General features: G+C 48.6%; 3 protein-coding genes across 3 annotated transcripts; 1 reads left to right on the top strand and 2 right to left on the bottom strand.

Annotated features, from left to right (window-relative positions):
• Positions 1–2311: 2311 nt before the first annotated feature.
• On the bottom strand, positions 2312–4321 carry LOC123078946 (guanine nucleotide-binding protein subunit beta-like protein A). Its single transcript, XM_044501603.1, has 2 exons — positions 3299–4321; positions 2312–2621 (listed from the first exon to the last, which is right to left on the bottom strand). The coding sequence occupies exons 1-2, from the start codon at positions 4181–4183 to the stop codon at positions 2508–2510; spliced, it is 999 nt and encodes a 332-aa protein (XP_044357538.1). The 5' UTR covers positions 4184–4321; the 3' UTR covers positions 2312–2507.
• Positions 4322–6561: 2240 nt separating this feature from the next.
• Positions 6562–8650, top strand: LOC123078949 (uncharacterized). Its single transcript, XM_044501606.1, has 7 exons — positions 6562–6891; positions 7293–7364; positions 7504–7571; positions 7659–7800; positions 7882–7962; positions 8062–8154; positions 8232–8650. Exons 1-7 carry the CDS (start codon positions 6607–6609, stop codon positions 8331–8333), a joined length of 843 nt encoding a protein of 280 aa, XP_044357541.1. The 5' UTR covers positions 6562–6606; the 3' UTR covers positions 8334–8650.
• Positions 8651–8680: 30 nt separating this feature from the next.
• On the bottom strand, positions 8681–19985 carry LOC123078948 (EEF1A lysine methyltransferase 2). The gene is made up of 7 exons (XM_044501605.1): positions 19577–19985; positions 18319–18444; positions 17576–17767; positions 17113–17209; positions 9802–9905; positions 9198–9249; positions 8681–9115 (listed from the first exon to the last, which is right to left on the bottom strand). Exons 1-7 carry the CDS (start codon positions 19864–19866, stop codon positions 8903–8905), a joined length of 1074 nt encoding a protein of 357 aa, XP_044357540.1. The 5' UTR covers positions 19867–19985; the 3' UTR covers positions 8681–8902.
• Between the last annotated feature and the right edge of the window lie 1542 nt (positions 19986–21527).

Consider the following 21527-nt stretch of genomic DNA (forward strand, 5'->3'; position numbering starts at 1 on the left):
CAACACAGCAGAAATGGTCAGCCATTTCAAGGTGTGTGCGATAGATGGCACACGGTTCACTCGGATGAACTGTTTGCGATGAGGCAAAACAATAGAAATGGTTCAACTTAACAAGATGTGTGTGATATACGGCAAATAGGTTAGTAATCAGAAATGTGTGGGAAGATCGATGAAAGCACAAGTGCTCCCTTGGTGTTTTTGGTGATTAATGTCAACATATCTTTTGTTGGACTAATAGTTCTATCTATTATATTTCAGACAAGTTCAACAGTGGCATGGCAAAGAAGAGGATGTGGACCCCCTTCAAAATGCTAAGGACATGGATTGGCAAAAGCTCAAGACTCTATGTTTTTGGTTAAGTGATCCAAGATCACATTGAGTCCATAGGAAAGTCAATACTATTAAAAGGGAATGAGGTTTTGATAATCAAGTGCTTAGTGATATTGCTCCAAAATCCTCGGCCACTTTTTGTATCCAAATCTGTCCAAAACCCTACATTCCAACTCGGTCCCACCAAAACATACCTATCCGGACCTACCGAGTTCATCTGGACACAACCACAGCCAAACCCTAACAAATCAAATCCACCGATATGGATCTCAGTCTCACCAAGATGGCCTTGCCAACTCTCGGTTACCTGTTGCAATTATTTCGATCTTACCGAGTTTTGCAACCGGTGCCACCGAGATGGCTTGCCAACCTTCTATTGCCTATTGCACTTACTTCGCTCTTACCGAGATGATGCAATCAGTGCCACCGAAGTGAGGTTTTTCCCTACCATTGCACATCGGTTGCTCCAAGATGTTTCCAGTCGGTCCCACCGAGACCTCCAACATTCATATTTGTTACACAGGTCGGTGCCACTGCTCGGACAGGTTAAATACTCAAGAGTGTAAGAAACACTGCTTGGGTTTATCAAAGACCTCGGAAGAAGATATAACGCACCGCCTCGACGGGCCTAAAATAAGAGAAACCCTCAAAATGTTGCTTAAGGAAGTCCTTCTCCCCCTTTAGATTGCCTCCACGGTAGCTATATAGCCGCCTGGTTTGTGAATCCTTTTTTTATGGACCGCATGGCATCGTTGGATTCGTTGTACCGCCACATTGGGTGGGTACGTTGTTGGAGTGGTTGAAGTCCGCAGTCTATAGCGATGGCCATCACATCAATAATGGTAAGTTTGTAATGGCCGAGGACTGTGACTTGGGCAGCCAATCGCTCAACTTCGGCGTCCTCCTAGGTATGACTCCTCTGCCGCCAGTTGTATCTCTTTTTCGGCGGTGCAGGGGAGTAGGTGGGAAGCCCTTCTCTTATGGGATCTTCAAGAAGGACATCGGCTACATAAAACTACTCCGACTCCCATGTCTCGACGTCCTCCTCCGGGGTGCCAGGCAGGTAACCATTCACTCTCCCCTATTGTTGGACGACCATCAAAGATTGCCCCAAGTTTAAACAGCAATATGCCACCCAAAAGAAGAATGGAGGGCCAGCGGGCGTAGTTGAGCATGAAGGAGAGAAGCGACCGAGGGAAGACCAACTCCAAGGTGGACGAGGAGCGTGATGCGGCATCATTCGCCTTGCAACAAACTTGCAAGGCATGATGACCCAAAAGAAAGCATGAGACGAGAGGAAGCGCAAAAAAAAGGAGAAGCAAATGAAGGTCTACATCAATTTCCAAATGAAGAAGCTTGAGATGGAGGAGACCGTCAAAAGGAGGAAGCTCGAGACTGAGGAAGCCGTCCAAACGAAGAAGCTCGAGATTGAAGCGACCAATGTTTTCATTGCGCAGGTGGAGACCATGGCGGTGGAGTTGAGCAAGGTGAGAGAAAGGTTTGGTTCGAGAAGAAACAAAAAAGGCAATGCTCGAGCTAAATGATTGAGCTACGGCCAAGAGCAACAACATTTTGTAAGCCGGCATGAGCTAGGACTGCGAGACATGAACTATGTGCGTTTTTTGTGCGCCGGCATGAATTCTTAGACGCCATGGCCGCGGCCTATTTCAGTTTTTATTTATTTGCTCTGGTGCCTGCGGCACCAGTCGTGCGGAGTTGGCCTCAGTGGAGCAGAGCGGCGTTCTACGCAGTTGCGGATCGGATGCGCTCCTTTTGACGCACAGCTAAGCAAAAACTTTTGAGTGGTACTAGAACCTAGCACTAGAAGCGGATGCACAACAACGACCACATAATTAACATCAGGCGGCAATTCAGAGTTCATACAGCATCAGCGACTCACGTTAGATCACAGGAACTTGCAGGTCATTTGACATCATTCTTAGAAAATCCCTCGACATAACAAGCAGCAACACTGATTCCATGATTCACGAGACAATATATTGAACAGCCAAAACCAACAAACGATGCATTATCCATGAGATCATGACTGCGGCTAAGACACAGATAGTAAATTAAGCAGAAGTACCAAGGCAGATATTACGCCTCAAGACAGTCAAAAAAAGAAGATACCACAGCCGTTTTACCAGAACAGAGGCCACTAAAACAAGATACATAATCTAGCTAGAGTAGCTGAACCCTGAGATCTTGTAGATGCGGATAGTTCCATCGGTGTAACCAGCGTAGAGAGTGCTGCCATCCGCGCTCCAGCTCAAGCAAGTGCAGTAGAGCATCTGGGCAAACAGTATAAACCATATTAAGAAGCCACTCAACAGACGACAGATTTTAACTTAATGTAGCAACTCTCAAAATTTAAAATGAGTTTGTAAAAACAGAATCAGTCTATTTAGCTATGCATTAGAACAAATGCCTGTGCTTCCTTCCTATATACCTCGCTTGACAATACAATTGCAGCCTTAGCATAGATGGGCAGGAGGCACCAGGGAAGATGAACAAAAACATTTCATATCAATGTATGAAAAATAACCAACAGAACAAGCACATACATGTATATTCCATGAATAAAAAAAGTACTGGTTGTGAACTTGCTATTTATTTTTCTGCTTGCATTAAAGCTCTTCATCAATTTGGCAACTTAAGTCAACCAGTTCTAGCTTAAAGAACAAAATAGCATAACTATGCAAGCTTTCAGCTGCATTACATAATGCGTTGAACCAAAACCAATAACTGGTAATGTTCAAAACCTATGCTAAAATTATCATTCCAACATAAAACTAACACGTTGTAAATCATAAATTAGAGTACGACAATAAATACAGATCACAAAATGTAACAGATCTACATAGCCACAAGGGTAAGCTGGTCATACAAACAACACATTCACATATTAACCAATAGTAAACAATCAAAGAAACACAGAAATAAGTGATGGTGGTAATAGGTAATAAACCTGCTTGGTGGAGACAGGGACCTCGGGCCTAAGGTCCTGCACGATGTGCTTTGACTCAAGATCCCAGATCTTGATGGAATCCTGTGTCGCCGCGCAGAGCCAGTAGCGGTTGGGCGAGAAGCAAAGTGAGTTGATAATGGATCCCGCATCCAGCGAGTAGAGTCTCTTGCCCTCGGTCAAATCCCACAGCAAGGTGACGCCATCCTTGCCACCAGACGCGCAGAGCGAACCGTCTGGGCTGACTGCAACGGCACTAACATAGCCGCCATGACCATCAAGAGTGCAGCGGAGCTTGCAGTTGGTAAGGTTCCAGACCTTGACAGAGCGGTCCCATGAGCCCGAGACGATGGTCGGGGCGAAGTTGTTGGGTGAGAAACGGACGCAGGACACCCAGCCGGTGTGGCCCTCGCCACCTCCAAGGTCACCGCCGATGGTGTACTTGCACTCACCGAGGGTGTTCCACAGCTTGATGGTGCGGTCGCGGGAAGCGGAGACGATCTGTCGGTTGTCAATGGAGAAGGCGACGGAGAGGACGTCCTTCTCGTGGCCGACGAAGCGGCGGGTGGTGACCCCGGTGGAGAGGTCCCAGAGGCGGAGCTCGCCGTCCCAGGATCCGGAGAGCGCGAACTGGCCGTCGGAGCTGAGGACGACGTCCTGGACAAAGTGGCCGTGTCCGGTGAGGCGGCGGAAGGGGACGCCGTACTCGGAGCTGGAGTCCTGGGTGGCCTGGATGGGGTTGGTGAGGTCCCAGACGAGCAGCGACTTGTCGCGGGAGGAGGAGACGATGAAGGGCGAGTTGTCGATGGGCGTCGCGATGGCCGTGACCACGTCGTTGTGGCCGCGCATCACACCGGCGTACACGAGGGACTCCTGCGCGCCGGCCATGGTGGTGGGGCGGGGCGAAGCGAGCGCTAGGGTTTTGGGGGGTGCGGTGGAGGCGGCGGCGCAGGCTAGAGATGAGAAGGAAAGCGGGCGGAGAGGGAGGAGGAGTTTATAGTGGGGGCGGGCGTGAGACGCTAGGGTTTTGGTGGATTAGTGGACTTTGTGCTCAGTTGAGCGGAAATCGTGACCGTCCGATGCACCGAGAGGGATCTCTGGGCTGCACCCCAAGAGGCCCATTGCAAACGCTGCAGATCGTCTCACTTGCGCATGGCCTGCCTATAGCTTCTTTTGCTGCCCCATGGGCCTAATCACCGGTACAGGGGGGAAAAGCAAGAAATGCTTTGGTCCTCCACATGGGGCAGGAAATGCTTTGCTTGCATGCTTTTGCTTGGGTGAAACATTTAGGTGACCACCACAAGAAAATTCGAGCATAAGATGATTCAAGAAAAGGATCATGTCATGACATATTAGTATTAGCAGCTAAGTATCAACTAAGGGCATTTTTTATTAAAAGGATATTCATACAATTTTTGAAGAATTAGAATCCTTAAGGAGTTTTCCTATGTTGGTTATTTGATTGGTACAATTGAATTATATACATACCAATTTTTCCTAAGAAATTCATTGCACTACAATTCATATAAAATCTTTAATTCACCGGACCTCTTGGAAAAAATCTTTAGTTTTTCAGAAATGTTAAAAAACCGATGTAAGATTTTTTTAAGATTTCCCAGCGAGCCTGGAACTGCCATGTGTAAACAAATAAAATTGCCATGATGTTCTAAGGGATTTGTTATGCTCCAACCCGAAAATTGCAATGTAGTACAAAAAAGTGGCAGAAAATTTGGCACGCTGCGTATAGTAACTGTCATGCGTTTGATCGGGATCTGACGGTCCTAAGGGCGTTCGCTGGGATTATTGCCTAAAAAATTGGCGTTCACTGGTTAGTGGCGTCCTTATTTTTTCTATGGTGCAAGCAAAATAATGTAGAGTCCAATCGGACATCCCCATTGTTTTTGCAATCCTTGCGACTCAAAAAGGCAGTGTGGAAAAAGATCCGTCTTTCTCAAGAAAGAGCCCCATGAATCCAAATTAACCGGCGTTCTGCTCTGTGATGTCCATGTCGCGGTGCCAAGGTGTTCGGAGAGGGAGGATCACAATTCAGGAGAACCGGATAGGCGTCTGATGAGAGAGAAATGGAGTCCTAATCCACCCCCAACCACGTCCAGTTGTCAGATCAACGAAGTAATCACTCGTTGCCGTGGTCGAATGGCAGGGAAAGGGACGCTTCACAGCGGCTCGGCCGTTCGTTCCCTGAATGATTGCAGCAGGTCAGGTAAGTGCACAAGTTACCAGGGAGGGCCGTGAATCTTGCAAACATGCTCGCCGATGGATGAGTTTTGTACCCCATGAAATTTGGTGGCTTTGGCAGCAAAAAGGCAGGATCGGTTTCCCAACAATCATGCCAACTCCCAGGTACACTTTTCCAGAGCATCTCTGAGTTGGGTTAGCTACCTCCTTTCTCTATCTATGGAAACAAATTCGTCTCCAGTCTGTCTATCCTACTACTATAATCAGGTAACTAATCAACAGCACACCATATATACAGCGGTGGACGAGATAAAAAAGAGCATTTCATTTCACAGATAAGGCAAAAGAGGGCCTATCTATCCATCCCGGACTGACGGGAGCAGACAAGTAGCCCTATCTTGTAGGACTGCCCAACGATAGCAGTTACCGGCCGGACGGGACACCCTGCGAAGATCCGCGGCGCGAATCGCGAGGCGGCCATCAGGCGATTCTCGCAGCCAAATAAACGCAACGGAGGCCAGTAGCAGCGGGCCACCTAACCCATCGATCTCTTGCTTCTCTACTGGGATGTTTGGGATCTCCAAGTCCCGCCCTGCAAGCGTCCCCCTGCTCCTCCCAAGCCCTTCTTCCCTTCTTGCCGTTGTTGGCCTGCCTCTCCTACTCTCCTCTTCCTTCTTCCCACCCTGCCGCTCCCCTGGTGTGGCTTGCATATCATATCCTCCCTCCATTCTTCCTTTCTTCACTCAAGCCAGGCTCGACGTGTGTTGCTATGTCTCATCTCATTCTCACGGCGTGAAAAAGGATCGTGCCTTGCCTTTTTTCCGGCTTGCTTGGCGCGCCTTCGTCTCCCTTGCCCCCCAGGTAACATGCAGTTCATAGCCCTTTTCGTGTCTCCGTGCCTGCCTCCGTGCATGGGCGCATGGCTCTTTTAGTTAGCTCCTTTCTGTAAGCAAAGGGGATGTCTGGTGGAATGGAAAGACGCTTGAAAAAGAGCTGCCTTTCCTGCCATCTCGTGTGTGATGTCGTGGCTAATTCTTGTCATGTGGTGCGAATTAACATGGATTGCGTGGTTTTCCGGACAGCCCTTTTCGATATAGCGTCCTTGAAAATCATGGATGCATGCTTATGTTATCCACAGCTGTGTTTCAATCAGCAAGGCCATTGATCCGAGGATGGCGGACCACTTCGTGCTCATCACGGGGCGGATGATCACGGAGGCGACGCTTCAGGGTGCCATCTTCGACGCCCCTTCCGCGAAGGATGCTTGTGATCATCATGATCCTTCTATTTTTGAGGACGGGAGGACCAAGACTGGTGTCGTGGTGGAATGCAGAATCTGCCAGGAAGAAGGTGATCAGGCCTACATGGAGACCCCTTGCTCCTGCAAGGGTAGCCTCAAGGCAAGGTTTTCTGCTCCTCTCCCAGCTTGATGATTCCATATGCTATGAAAATTTGCTTAATTGTTCGAACTCTGAACACCAAAAATAACCTCAAGTTGAGAACCCACTTATTATTCATCAACCATCTTCAAACAATGGAACAGGGCTCGCTTTCGTATTAGATACGTCCATATCAAAATGCCACCGGAAACACAAATTTCTATTCTATTTTCCATATCACTATCAGTGAATTATTTCTTCTGTATTATCAGAACCGAATCGGATTTTTCGAGGTGTTATCCTTGTGTCGGTTGAATCGTGTTTTTTATGTAGACTCGACTGCCCTTTTATTTTTCCCAGCAGATGCCCATTTATTCCTGCCAATGGAGGTTTTATTTGAACTAGTTCGTTGCTGCCTGCAGTACGCTCACCACATATGCATCCAGAGGTGGTGTAACGAGAAGGGAGACACCATATGTGAGATATGCTTACAGGTGAGTAATGCTCAACGGAAACCAGAAAGAAGCAGCTGAGTTCAGTTTGCCCTTTACTTCCTGGTAAAGCCATCATCAGTCTTCAGTGCCAAAAGATAGTTTGTTGACTAATTTGTTGTCTCTGCTACCTATGGCACAGCAATTTACACCAAACTACAGTGCCCCTTTGAAGTTGTTTCGGATCGGAAGAAACCAAATTAGCTTCAGGTGTCACTTGGTGCTTAAGATCCTTGGTAATTTTTTTCGTCTGAGAAGGGCCTATCTAACATCCTAGGCCCTCTCTTCTCACTGCAGGAGAGCCGGAGAAACACCAGCGAATCTCAACGCTGGAGAAAATGTTTCCCAAATCGGTGATCATGCTGCTGGCACATCAAGCTTTGACTCTCAATTTTGCAATCCAAAAGGCGTCACCTACTGCCGTGTGATTGCCATCGCCGTAAGTGCTATAGAATGTAAACCTTCCATGCTCATGCTGCAGCCAACTAACGCATATGTGTTCCAAAACATGCAACTTCAGTTGATGGCTCTGCTGGTGCTCCGTGACGCAATCTCGCTTGTCCTCGGCGGCCCCGAGGTGTACTCGATGGCACTGATCACTGTAAGAGACTGAATCATGTAACCTGATTAGATCTTTCTATTTTCTTGCCCTGAATGTGATTCATGGGCAATTCTGATACGGATTACGTTGATGAGACAGCTGCTGATGTTCAGAACAGCCGGAGTTGTCATACCCATCTACATTATCTTGATATCAGTTGTCACATTGCTCCATCAGTACAGTCAACACCAGGTCTGTCTTACCCATGTCCAGTCACGCATATAAAACCCAAGTTTCAATCAGAATGTAAGGTTTTTATGCTAATGCAGGATGTGCATGGCGCGACGCCAGTTACAGAACCTGTAGGAACTGAGGACTCACAGAGCCTGCCGCCGACGCCACCTCAACAGCATGTCATCAGCATCCAGTAACAAGCTGCACAAGGAGAATGGTGGTTAGGTTCTGTCAAATATTAGTCTCATTGGATGAAATTAGCGAGATCGACGCTGGCTGTCATAGGATACAGAAGATGCAAAATCATTGCAAGTGTAAAGATGTTCCGTAGAAACTTTGTACACAAATCATATAGTAGGAACAACACACTTGACTTGACAAGTCATGGAGATGAGAAGTGAAATTGAAGTGGGCATGTGTATATAAAGTTCAAGAAACCCCCTAGGCAAGTGTGAGTGAGTGTACAGGCTTTCCAACATTCATGGCAGTGAAAATTTTGTGCCCAGCTACAGAAGTCACCAGGCACTAAAACGTCTGCATTCTCTTTGGAAAAAGCAGGGAAACTCTGTATGAAAATGGGCAAAAGTTCACGGTTACATAAATAATACAGTACATGTTCGTTTACACTACACAAAAATTGCTTCATAAGTGTTCTCTTACTCTCTGTCCTTGCAAACTGGAAAGGACTGCCAGTATAGGCTACAACAACAACCTGACGATAAAATTGAGCTACAACATAGTGAGAAAAGCACTCTTAAGCTGGCCTTCACACCCGTTGGAAAGCCACGGTGCACACTTGAGACCCCTCAACTCCGCCAAACATGATGGTAGGATACGTTTGGACATGATCCAAGTATCGGAAGATCTGGTGCGAATCACCTGCACCTCTGTCTGCGTCCTCCTTACCAAATTTCCGCATACCGAACTCTTCTACTTCTTGCAGAAGCTCATCCTTTGTGTGATTACATGATGTTATGACCTGAAGACACCAGCATAAGTTTCAATTCTACGGAAAGGTGTAAGATAAGAGTTTCAGAGAGTTTGCACAAGAAAGTACTGACCACAAGGCCACCTGGTTCAACCAAGTTTGATATAGATTCCCAATACATCACTCTGAAAAAAAAACACCATAAAGAGAACAATGTTAATCCAACGTGGTACTGATTATTGAATCATACTTAAGATATCTTTAACATAGACTTCTTGTGTATTGGAACCGCATGCCCCATTAACCTATCCTATATGTGCATATACCACATTGCAATGAAATATAACTCACTGGTTGAGTAGTTAAAATCAACATGGTGTGCTGGTAAGCAGTGAAACTCGGCTATCTACTGCACTATGCAGATCTGAAACTAAACCAAATTGAAAGTCAGGCTCATACAACCTAAAGCCCTAAAGGCTAAAGCTATGCTATTCACTATTACAGAATGCCAACAAATAAAAACTATCCAGATAGGAGGCCTAATGCTTCCAAATTTCTAGCTATTCCAACTCTAGTATGCAAAATTTGAAGGTTCTTGTTAGATAATCAAATCTCACAGAACATATCAACAATATTTAATTCCGCAGCTATGGGTAATCACAGAAGTGGACAAAAGGCGAAAAGGAAATTTTAAGGGGGTGGCTAACCAAAGAATGACCGAGTTGTAGTTCTTGTACCTTTTTGCACGGCCATCTGGATGCAATCCAATGGCATCCAATGTCCCTTTATCTGTAATAACTTTGAATTTTCTGTCTAACTTTGTCTCAAGTACATCATCGACCTGGTGGAGACAGAAATATGAGTTACTAGAGTCGTCAAAACACCATAATTGTAAGTACTTAATAACCATTTGGGCATCTCCTACGCCCTCCCCAAACCTGCCCCATTCGTCCGCCCGGACAGTCAGGACTAACAAAAACAGCCCAACGGGCCTCCCCAAACCTCTCCATTTGTCTGGACTGTCCAGACCGCCCCATACCCAGCCCACATATGGGGAAGATATGGGGCTGTACGGACATGTCCGACACGTCAGTCCAAACCCTGGGCTTATCCCAAAATCAACAAAAAAAATTGTCCGCCCTCAAATCTAACTCACTTTCTTCAGCTCTCCGCCCCGCCTCCATCCACCATCGCCATGTTGTCACACCTGCATCACCAGTGGTGGATGCGGTGGACGTGTGAGGTGGGACCCGGCTGCCAGTTGGCACGGGTCCACTTGTAAGCGCATCTTGAGTGTGTGTGCGTCTGGTTATAAGGCCAGCGACAGCTAGCGGTGGAGGCAGGCATGATTTGTATCTGAACCTGATCCCTCACCTACTCTCTGTACTCTCACCTTCCTTGGCAAGAAAACTATCTTCCCAAGTCCGATCTCATCCCCCTTTCCCTTCCGATCCGATCTGAGATGATGAGTTCGTGACAATTTGGTACTCAGAGCCACTTTTCCCCACCAGATTTTGCTCCGCCGCGCCACCCCCGTTCCTTTCACTGGCCGTAACATCCACCGCGTGGGGTGTGGTCTTGCTCCGGCGAGATCCACACGAAATCCCCCGTGGGGTTGGCCGGAGTTAGAGCGAGGCGACGGCTCCTTCGTCCAAGCCTTCGGCTCAAACACGCCACGTCCTCAACGCCATGGCAGAATCCTCCGCCGAGCTCAAATCCATGATCCAGGCCCTTCTGACGAAGTTTGACGACAGCAAGAGCGCAGGCGAGAAGCAACTCGAGGCGCAGCTTGCGTTCAACACGCAAGTCTCGTCAGATCTGGCGCATCTTCGCAAGCAGTTGGATCTCACGCAGGCGGACGTCGACGACGTGCGGCAACACCGCGATCCGCCACCATCTCCGACCGCGGGGACACGCCCTCGACAGCCAGCTCACGGCGCACAAGACGGCAAGCCGCAGGGGTCGTCGGTCACGTCGCTGGAGCAACCGCACGGGCCCCTTCCGTACGGTCCTCCGCCTCGTCTCAGCAACGGGGGGCCGCCACTGCTGCCCACGCGGGGCGTTCCGCTGTTCGCGGGCACGGGCCAGACAGCGGCGCACGTGCCAGCGCGGCGTCCACAACGACCACGGGCAGGAGTACGCCGTCAAGCCGCCCAAGCATGACTTCCCGCGCTTCGACGGCGAAGCGCCCAGCCTCTGGATCGACCGCTGCCTCGCCTACTTCGACCTATACGGCATCCCGCCGCACACATGGGTCACCACGGCGACGCTCTACATCGAGGGCCACGCCGCGCACTGGTTGCAGGCGTTTCGGCACGCCCATCGGTCCTCTACTTGGGAGGAGTTCACGACGGCGCTGATCAGCGAATTCGGTCCAGACGAATTCGAGGTGGAAATGCACAAACTCCTGCAGCTTCGACAGACCGGCAGCGTGGCTGAATACCGGACGGCATTCGAAGCTCACATGTACCACTTGCTCGCCCTCGACGCGACACTCAACCCCAAGCTATTCGTCACTCAGTTCCTATTGGGGTTGCGCGATGATTTGCGAGCTGCAGTTCGCCTTCAGGAACCATCGAGCATCACCCGCGCTGCCGTCCTTGCAAGGATTGTGGAAGAGGAGGCCGGTCATCAACGCCCGCGCCCGCGCATCATCCCTGCGGGTCGCCCACCGCCTCCGCCCCTACCACCACCACGAGTCGGGGGCGCACCACGGCCAGGCGGCGTCGTGCAACCCAACGACGAGCTGGCCCGCGAGCGCCAGTTGCGCGACCACCGGCATGCAAATGACCTTTGCTTCAAGTGCGGAGACCGATACTCGCGCGAGCACAGATGCAAGCCAGCTACGCAATTGCTCACCATCCATGTTGGGGATTTTGGTGAGGTGCTCAGTGACGATGCCGTCCACGCCCTGGATTTGCTGGACGCGCCCGAGCCACAGGAACCGGGGCCGGAATGCTGCATGCTCTCCACGCACGCCGTTGCCGGGACGGAGTCACCACGCACCATTCGTCTCAGAGCACTCGTCGGCAACCAGGTCATGTTGCTGCTCGTGGACTCGGGGAGTACACATAGCTTCGTCTCCACCGCGTTCGTGGAGCGCGTCAAGGCCACCACGGTCGCCGTGCCGGCGGTGGATGTGCGCGTCGCCAACGGGGAGAGGATGGTCTGCAACAGTATGGTAAAAGGGCTGCAATGGTGGATCCAAGGCCACACGTTTCACACAGACATGCGGCAGCTAGACCTCGGAGCTTACGATGGCGTGCTCGGCATGGACTGGCTGGAGCAATTCAGCCCGATGAGCTGCCACTGGCTGGAGAAATCCCTGACATTCGTGCACCAGGGCGCAACGATCACCCTGCAAGGTGTTCGACCAAAGGACCAGCAGGCGTTGGAGGAAATCGAGCCTGATCAACTGCGCAAATGGCAAGCCGGCAATGACATCTGGTATATGGCCGTGCTGGACCTGCCCCGCACCAGGGAGTCACGGCCAACCAAGGTGCCACCGAGCGTGCAAGGCGTTCTGGACAGCTTTGTCGACGTGTTCGCAGAGCCCAAGGGCCTGCCGCCTCACCGCCGCTATGACCATGCCATCACTCTGGTGGAGGACGCGCAACCAGCAAATTCTCGACCATATCGTTACTCGCCATTGCAGAAAGACGAGATCGAACGCCAAGTGCAAGAGATTCTACAATCGGGTGTCATCGAGCACAGCATGAGCCCCTACGCAGCGCCGGTACTCCTCGTCAAGAAGAAGGACGGCACCTGGCGTTTCTGTGTCGACTACAGACGGCTCAACGACGCCACTGTCAAGAACAAGTTTCCGCTCACGATCGTGGACGAGCTGCTCGACGAGCTGGCCGGCGCGGCATTCTTCTCCAAGCTGGACTTGCGCACCGGCTATCACCAGATCCGCATGCGCGCGGGCGACGAGGAAAAGACTGCATTCAAGACGCATCACGGCCACTTCCATTTCAAAGTGATGCCGTTTGGATTGACGAATGCACCGGCCACCTTCCAGTGCTTGATGAACGCCATCTTCGCCAAGTACGTGCGTAAATTCGTAATCATTTTCCTTGATGACATCTTAATCTTTAGTGAGACCTTGGCGGAGCACCTGGAGCATCTCCGCATCGTCCTCGACCTGCTGCGGGCACATCAGTTGTACGCCAAGGAATCCAAATGCTCCTTCGCGCAAGGCAGCATCTCTTACCTCGGCCACATCATTTCCAAGGACGGTGTGGCAACGGATCCGGAGAAGACACAAGCCATGTTGGCATGGCCTACCCCAACCACGGCCACCGAGCTCCGCGGCTTCCTCGGCCTTACGGGCTACTACCGCAAGTTCATTGCGCATTATGGCATCATCGCCAAACCGCTGACGAGCCTCCTGACCAAGAAAGGCTTCGAATGGACAGAGCGGGCGCAGGTGGCCTTCGACTTGCTCAAGCGCGCCATGGTGACCGCGCCCGTGCTGGCTCTTCCGGATTTTGCTCGCCCGTTCTCCGTCGAGACGGATGCGTGCGACACCGGCGTGGGCGCGGTGCTGGCGCAGGAGGGCCACCCCGTGGCGTTCCTTAGCAAGGCGCTGGGAGTGCGCAATCAGAAGTTATCGGCCTATGAGAAGGAGTTCATCGCCGTCATGATGGCCGTCGATAAATGGCGTGCATACCTGCAGCGGGGACCGTTCACCATTGTCACAGACCACAAGAGCTTATGCAACCTTCAGGATCAGCAGCTCGCCACCGACCTGCAGCGCAAAGCAATGGCCAAACTGGTGGGCCTTCAGTTCAAGTTCTGCTATCGCCGCGGCTGCGACAACGGCGCGGCCGATGCCCTGTCTCGCGTGGGAGCAGCTCTGAACCTGGACGCGCTCTCCATTTGCCAGCCGGCCTGGGTGCAGGAGGTGGCCAACTCCTACGCCACGGATGCAGATGCGCAGGAGCGTTTGGCGCGCCTGGCTGTCCGCAGCCCGGACGACGAGGGGTTCGAGCTCTACAAGGGGTTGATCCGCAAACAAGATAGACTCTGGCTCGGCAAGAACACAGCTCTCCGCACCAAGGTCATCAGCGCCTTGCACGACAGCGCGGTGGGTGGCCACTCTGGCGCTACGGCCACCTACCAGCGCGTCAAGAAGCTGTTCGTCTGGGACGGGTTGAAGGCAGATGTCGCAGACTACGTGCGGCAATTCCTGGTCTGCCAGCACGCCAAGCACGAGCAGCTCAAGCCCGCAGGCAAGCTGGCGCCATTGCCCGTGCCTACTGCGCCATGGCGCGACCTAACGATGGACTTTGTGGAGGGCTTGCCGGCATCCGAAGGGTTCGACTTGATCATGGTGGTGGTGGACCGACTCACCAAGTTTGCGCACTTCATCCCACTTCGGCACCCCTTCAAGGCACCGCAAGTGGCCAAGGTGTTTTGGGATCACGTCGTCAAGCTCCACGGCATTCCAAATTCCATCGTCTCCGACCGCGACCGTGTCTTCACCAGCGCACTCTGGCGGGAGCTCTTCGCCAGCGCAGGCACAAAATTGCTCTATTCTACGGCGTACCACCCCCAGACGGACGGCCAAAGTGAGCGGGTCAACCAGTCCATGGAGATGTACCTGCGTTGCGCGGTCCACGACGCGCCTCGTCAATGGCGCCGCTGGCTACCAACCGCCGAGTTCTGGTACAATTCTTCCTTCCATTCGTCCATCAAGTGTTCTCCCTTCAAGGCACTTTACGGTGTGGAGCCAAACCTGGGCGCGATGGCGCTCTGGGACGACAAGACGGCGCCGATCATCGACGGCGAACCTTGGGACTGGGGCGTGCACACGGCACGTCTGCGCGAGCACATCCTTCGCGCGCAGCACCGCTTCAAAAAGCAGGCCGACCAACACCGCACCGAGCGCTCCTTTGAAGTGGGCGATTCCGTCCTCCTGAAGCTTCAGCCCTATGCCCAATCATCGGTGGCCAACAGACCTTGCGCGAAGCTGGCATACAAGTACTTTGGCCCGTTCACGGTGCTCGCCAAGATCGGCAACCTGGCGTACAAGCTCGAGCTCCCGACGAATAGCAAGATCCACCCCGTCTTCCATGTGTCCCAGCTCAAGCCGTTCACCCCCAAGTACACTCCGGTCTTCTTCGAGCTGCCACGACCCCCGGACCTCGCCGGCAATTCTGATGAGCCGATGGAGATCGTGGAACGCCGCATGGTCAAGCACGGCAACAGCGCTCTCGTGCGGGTCAGAGTTCGCTGGAAGAACGACGCCACGGCCACGACTTGGGAGGACTACGACACTCTCCGCCATCGCTTTCCGCAAGCTCCAGCATGGGATGCACCACCGGCCGGCGACACCGAACAGCAGGCATCTCCTGAAGACGGCGCTAGTTCTCAAGGGGTGGGGAATGTCACACCTGCATCACCAGTGGTGGATGCGGTGGACGTGTGAGGTGGGACCCGGCTGCCAGTTGGCACGGGTCCACTTGTAAGCGCATCTTGAGTGTGTGTGCGTCTGGTTATAAGGCCAGCGACAGCTAGCGGTGGAGGCAGGCATGATTTGTATCTGAACCTGATCCCTCACCTACTCTCTGTACTCTCACCTTCCTTGGCAAGAAAACTATCTTCCCAAGTCCGATCTCATCCCCCTTTCCCTTCCGATCCGATCTGAGATGATGAGTTCGTGACACATGTCCGGATCGGTGGACGATGGCATCGATTGGGATGGAGGCGGACGACGACGAGGACCTCGCCTTCCACCAGTTGAGGGTGGAAACCCAAAGTTGTCTGTCGTCCGCTCCACCCCGGCGCGGGTCAAGTGGCAGCGGGCCATCATCGCCGCCCACCGTCCCCACCGCAGCACAGTTCGAGCTCCGTCCCCGGCTGCCCGGCACGGGTGGAGCAACGGTGGTCGAGCTCGTCCGAGGCGGCGCCATGGCCCTCCCACTGCGCGGATCCAACTCGCGCAGTATGTTCAGCTCGCACAACGTGTTCTTCTCCTCCGCTCCAGCACGCATGCCATCCTCGTCCGAGGACGAGCAGGTGGTCCACGGCATCCTTCGATGCTCCTTGACCACGAAGGAGTCCGCTGCCTGCTGCCGTCGGAAGTACGCAAAGGCGCTCCGGGAGGGGATCGAGGCTTCGCAACATGAAGCTGAAAAGGCCGCCCGAGCCAAAGCCCGCGCCGCCAGAGCCCTCGCCAGACAAGGACTCTGATAACCCCTACGACGCATTCATTCACTTCCACTTCAGAATACGCCGGTGAAGTGTTGCTTGTCCTACTTCTATATCCTATGGCATTGGAATATGTGTTGTCTCACGGCTATGTCCTATGTCTTTGAACTATGTTGTATGAACTTGTACTGTGTCCTATGTCAATTGGTTGTGCTAAGAGCAAGTCCAGTTATGGAGGAATAGCAGTAAACAAAAGATTAACAAAGAGTTCACCAATTTCAAGGAAAAAAATGCATGCATGGCAAGTACAAAGTTGAATATCTTTACACTTCACAAAGTGAGCCTTTGAATATACATGCAAACTACCACTAGATATTTGATTTCTTCAGTATGTTTGGTCAATTCATGGCAATTGATTTTATTTTATGTGGTGGAGCTTTAGGGCTGAATACATTTTCTTCCCGGGAAACTGCACTTTTTGTTGACATTATCTGCCACCAACTGGATATTGTATCTGCTATGACGGAAAAATAGTAATACATTCCCCTCGCTTATGGACTTTCATGCTTTTACTTTTAGGGATGTTAGAAATATAAGTAAGAAAGAGGCAACTTGGGTAAACAAACTATGTAAATTCTTAGTAAGTGTTTGTGCTTTTCTACAAGATGCAAAGATGCTTCTCGTTTACCTAAGACTCATCGAGACTAGTGAAAGTAGCTATTGTTGTCATAGGCTCCTTCTTTTTTAGGCTACAGAATATGCAAGAACATTTTAACTACAGTTAAGCAATTTAGAATATAATAACAAAGTGTAGACTTCGTAGACAAATATAGTTTGACAATATTTGTAGCATACAAATATAAGAGGACTTCCATCTGAATACAGTTACTGACCAAAAAACTTATAGTAGTGAACCCATCACGAGCAGCAAGGTTTCTTGCAAGTTCAATGGCTCCTTCACTGTAATCAGTTCCTGTTAAATCTGAAAACCTGAAAAACGAAACTATTCATTCTTTTGCAAACATATCATCTTCAAAATCATAATAAGGGTGACTTTGGCATTAACAGTGGCTTTCAAAAGCACTGCCTCGCTTTAATAAAAACGGAAATATTTAACAAGAACTGAGAGCGGGTATTTCGTAAGTAGTCTATTCAGTTCTTAGAAAGTTAGGAATACGTACGGTTGCTCTACGCACATAACTGGAGCTAAATAATTGTATTAACAAACTATGCAACATGATGACATCATTTCTTAAGTACCATATTATTGAATTAGCGTAATTAATTCAATAAACCATTACTATGTGTAATGGGTATAAACAGGAAAACATATTTAAGATTAGTAATTGTCTGTACCCCTGCTTGGCAAGTGCTTGCAGAAGGAGGCCATTGCCAGTTCCAAGATCGAGCACGGGGTAGTCAAACAAGTATTTATCATCAACTTCAAATTTGATGTTGTCATTAGCCGATGAAAGTCCACCTTGGATAAAGCTTACACACAATTTTTTTGTCCAAATGGCGACAGTATCCATTACATCTGCACCAAACCTACCAAAAGAGAAATGTTGTGCTCAGTAGCTACGAATAATGAATAACTCAAGCATTTGATATACTCCGCGAAATAGCACTGGGAACCTTAAAGTATCAACGAAGAATTCAATATTTTCTAGAAAATCTCCAGTATTATGTCAATTGTCAATTACGTAAATAAGTGGGTTTTGGTGTGAATGCGTGCGTGTACTCCAGATTCTGAGTTTGAGGAACCAGAAATGAAAAGGTGAGTATGCATGCTCAATGGCTCACTTACATTTTTCTAATGCATGCACTATGTCTATAATACAGATGAACAACGGCTTCATAAAAAAATTAGTTGACCATAAAAGAAGAATAAAAATAATAAAGTTTATATTCAATAAAAAATAGAGCTGATATTTTATAATCTGCACTATACAAATTCTAAATAATAAAAACAGTTACATCGTAAAACCAATTAGTGACAACTTTTTGGTTTTATTGTAGTACCGATATGACGGCGTGTGATTTTTCTATACAAGATTAGACACTTTCAATCAATATAAAAGATTTTCAAATTTAATTACCATATTTCTCCAGCATGCCCATGTTCCTGAAAATTTGCGAGATCTTCAGAATAAGAAGCATCCCAATAACTTTGTAGCCCCAACATTGAGCTTTCCTCATTAGAATCTTGATCATCTTTGTCAGAACTGCCGCGACACAAGAGTATTTTAGAACATTTATATGAATTATTGAGAAAATTATACAAATAACAAGCTAGCGAATAATGTTTTTTTTCGTGTTAAATACATTAATTTGAAGTTGTCGTACAGTTCTACTATTTGGACAACATGTTTATCTACCTTAATATAAGATGAGAAAATTGTTATATTTTAGGTCTGTATATGCTTATGCTAATCTCGTAGTAGTGGCGAAGTGATAATGTGACACGCATTTTATGTATTTCCCACCTCTGTTCATAGCTATACTTAATTAGAAAGTGGATAATGCAGAATGCTAAGCATAACAACCACATGAGACCAAGAAAATTTTGTGCGCAAATTCTACGTTCCACATTATATGCGGATGTACACACTCACAAGAAGACCAAACCGCAAACCCTCGCATCAGGGAATAACTCTAATTTTTATTGCTCATAGTAGAAACTTCAAATGATATATAAACTTTTCTTGGTGGCTATTTATCTTCTATGGCCTTCTCATAGCCAATACAAACTCATATTTGTGATAGCTTACTCATGCTTCTATTTTATTTATTGTACTTTAGTTACATGAAAGTAAGGACCCCCTTATATTTATACTTAATACTCCCTCTGTTCACAAATATAAGATGTTCTAACTTTTTTCTGAATCGAATGTATACAGACACATTTTGGTGTGTTCGTTCACTCATTTCAGTCCATCTGTAGTCCATATTGAAATATCCAAAACATCTTATATTTGTGAATGGAAGGAGTATATGATTGAGCCATGTGGCAAGTCCTGCACCAAAACTCTAAAAAGCTCCCTACAACTATCTTTTATCTAGATTTTTCTACCATTTGCAACGAGTCATGGTAATAGTTTAGTGTAGACCATTCATGGAAAATATCTAAACCCCTTTAAATTTCTCTAGAGCTTTGATCTAAGCATCTTGATCTTTTTGAGGGCTTACAAATATTCTAGAATGTTATGTATGCATCGCATACTCTTAACAGTCACCCCATACTGAAGCTAGAGGAAAAAAATACTGAAGCTAGAGGAACATTATTATTTCCTGCACAAATCAGTAGATCTGCGTTTCAAACTCAGCTAATTTGCATAAAGAAAGAGCGGCGAGTACCAGTAATCAGAGGCAGCGGAGGGGAAGTTCCCTGCGGCCGCCGCCGCGGCGAGCACATCGGCAGCGTCGGCGTAGCGCTGGTCGTCGTCGAGCGTGCTCCCGTACTCGCTCCGCACGGACCACGAGTCCGCTGCCACTGACCGCTCGTCGTCCGAAGCCATCTCCAGGCCACCGCTGCCGCCGCCGCCCGCTGTGACGCCGGAGCCGGCGACGGGGAGCGGCAGCTGGGGGCGGGGCGGGGTGCCCTGCGGCAGCTCAGGCTCCTCGGGCGTCAGCCTGATTCCAGCCATGCGGATCGGGCGGGAGATCGCGGCGAGGGGCTCGGTGGTACCGGGGTTAGAACTTGGACAGGGAGACGGCGTGAATTTTAGCAATGCTTGGAGTGGCGATCTGTAACTCGGTCACTTTTGTAGACGGCGGAATGGAATGGTCGCTTGTACAACGTCAGAGCATCTCTAGCTCCGGAGGTACTAGGTTCCGGTAAAATGCGTTCTGCAAATTTACTAGGTTCTGGCAAAGCAGATCCGGTAAAATGTGTTCTGCAAATTAAAAAGCATGATCCCGCTATAAATAGTTCGTCACACAACCATAGTTCGTACATAGCATGTACATATTATCGATATTAACCCACGTACAAAGATGAACTTCGAAAACAAATGAATAGCTCCCAACTCAAGCACTTGAGCATCCACGAAAAGTTTAAGATGATGTCAACAACAAAATTCAATGTAGGTCCTCACATATCAGAGACACTTTACTTCAAGGCATGAGCCAAAGCAACTCGATAATATGTGAATACATTGAAATGCTTAAATAAAAAATGATAACCTCATTTTGAGTTTAACGATGAGTATGACCTATGATCAAGTGCACTCACTTGACTCCTAAATTAATATACTCTAATATAGGTGACATAATCGCGGACATTATCGTAGATGAAGTTCTTTTGTTTCTTTCGTCTTGTTTTGATTTTCTTCTTGCATTCAAGTTTCCTTTCTTAAAAAATATCATCTAGTTGTCTTATTTCCTTTCTTGTCTTTGTATTTTTCTTTCTTCTGTCAACTAATTGCAAATCTTATCCAATTCATTGCAAATCATTTCGAGATCTTATTGCAATGTGAGTTAAGTTTGACAAATCCTTCTTTTTATCGTGAAGTCGGTCCCTCCGATCCGAATAACATCGGTGCCGCCGAGTCTACAAGATACATTGATTACCATGTTCATCGGTCCAACCGAGTTGAACTGGCTCGGAACCACCGATGTGATCAACCAGTGACTCCAAGTTACTTCAGACTCATCGAATGATCCTACTCGAAGTTACCGAAGAACCAGAAAAAGAACTATATGCCAAAAAATTATCTGTTGTTCCTTTTCCAGCTCCACTCAATGATTCTTCCCCCTCTACTACATTTATACAATCATCTAAGCTAGTTGTGCTAATCAAGGATCCTACCTATTGACCAATGACCAAGATGCCAACCTTTTTCGGGAATTGATGTCAAAGGGGGAGAGATACACATCAAAGCTTCTACATAGGAAAATAAATGCACAATTATAAGAGGAGAGAGCCCTATATATGTTACCTTGTGGGGAGGAACATATGATTGATTTATGCTTTTTATTATTCGCTTGATCATTCTATATGATCTTCTGCTTTGATTTTGTCTCACTCTACCTGCTTTCAATATCTACAATCTTAGATTCGTGGGGAAAGGATGTTTAAAGTTTAGGGAAGAAAAATCCTTGAAATTCTATTGCAACCTTCGGGAAAGTATTCACCTAGTGATGCTATCTTCTTTACATGTCAACCCAACCTTGGTATTTGAAGAGAAACTCTTGTGTTTATCTAACCTTGTTTTCTCAAGTTTGTTTCTTCAGGTATAATGCTCAAGCACCTGAAGGTAACTGTATGGATCATACTCATGCGCATGATGAATTCTTGCTCATTGCA

This window comes from Triticum aestivum, chromosome 3D, assembly GCF_018294505.1.
Source record: "Triticum aestivum cultivar Chinese Spring chromosome 3D, IWGSC CS RefSeq v2.1, whole genome shotgun sequence".
Taxonomy (NCBI): Eukaryota; Viridiplantae; Streptophyta; class Magnoliopsida; order Poales; family Poaceae; genus Triticum; species Triticum aestivum.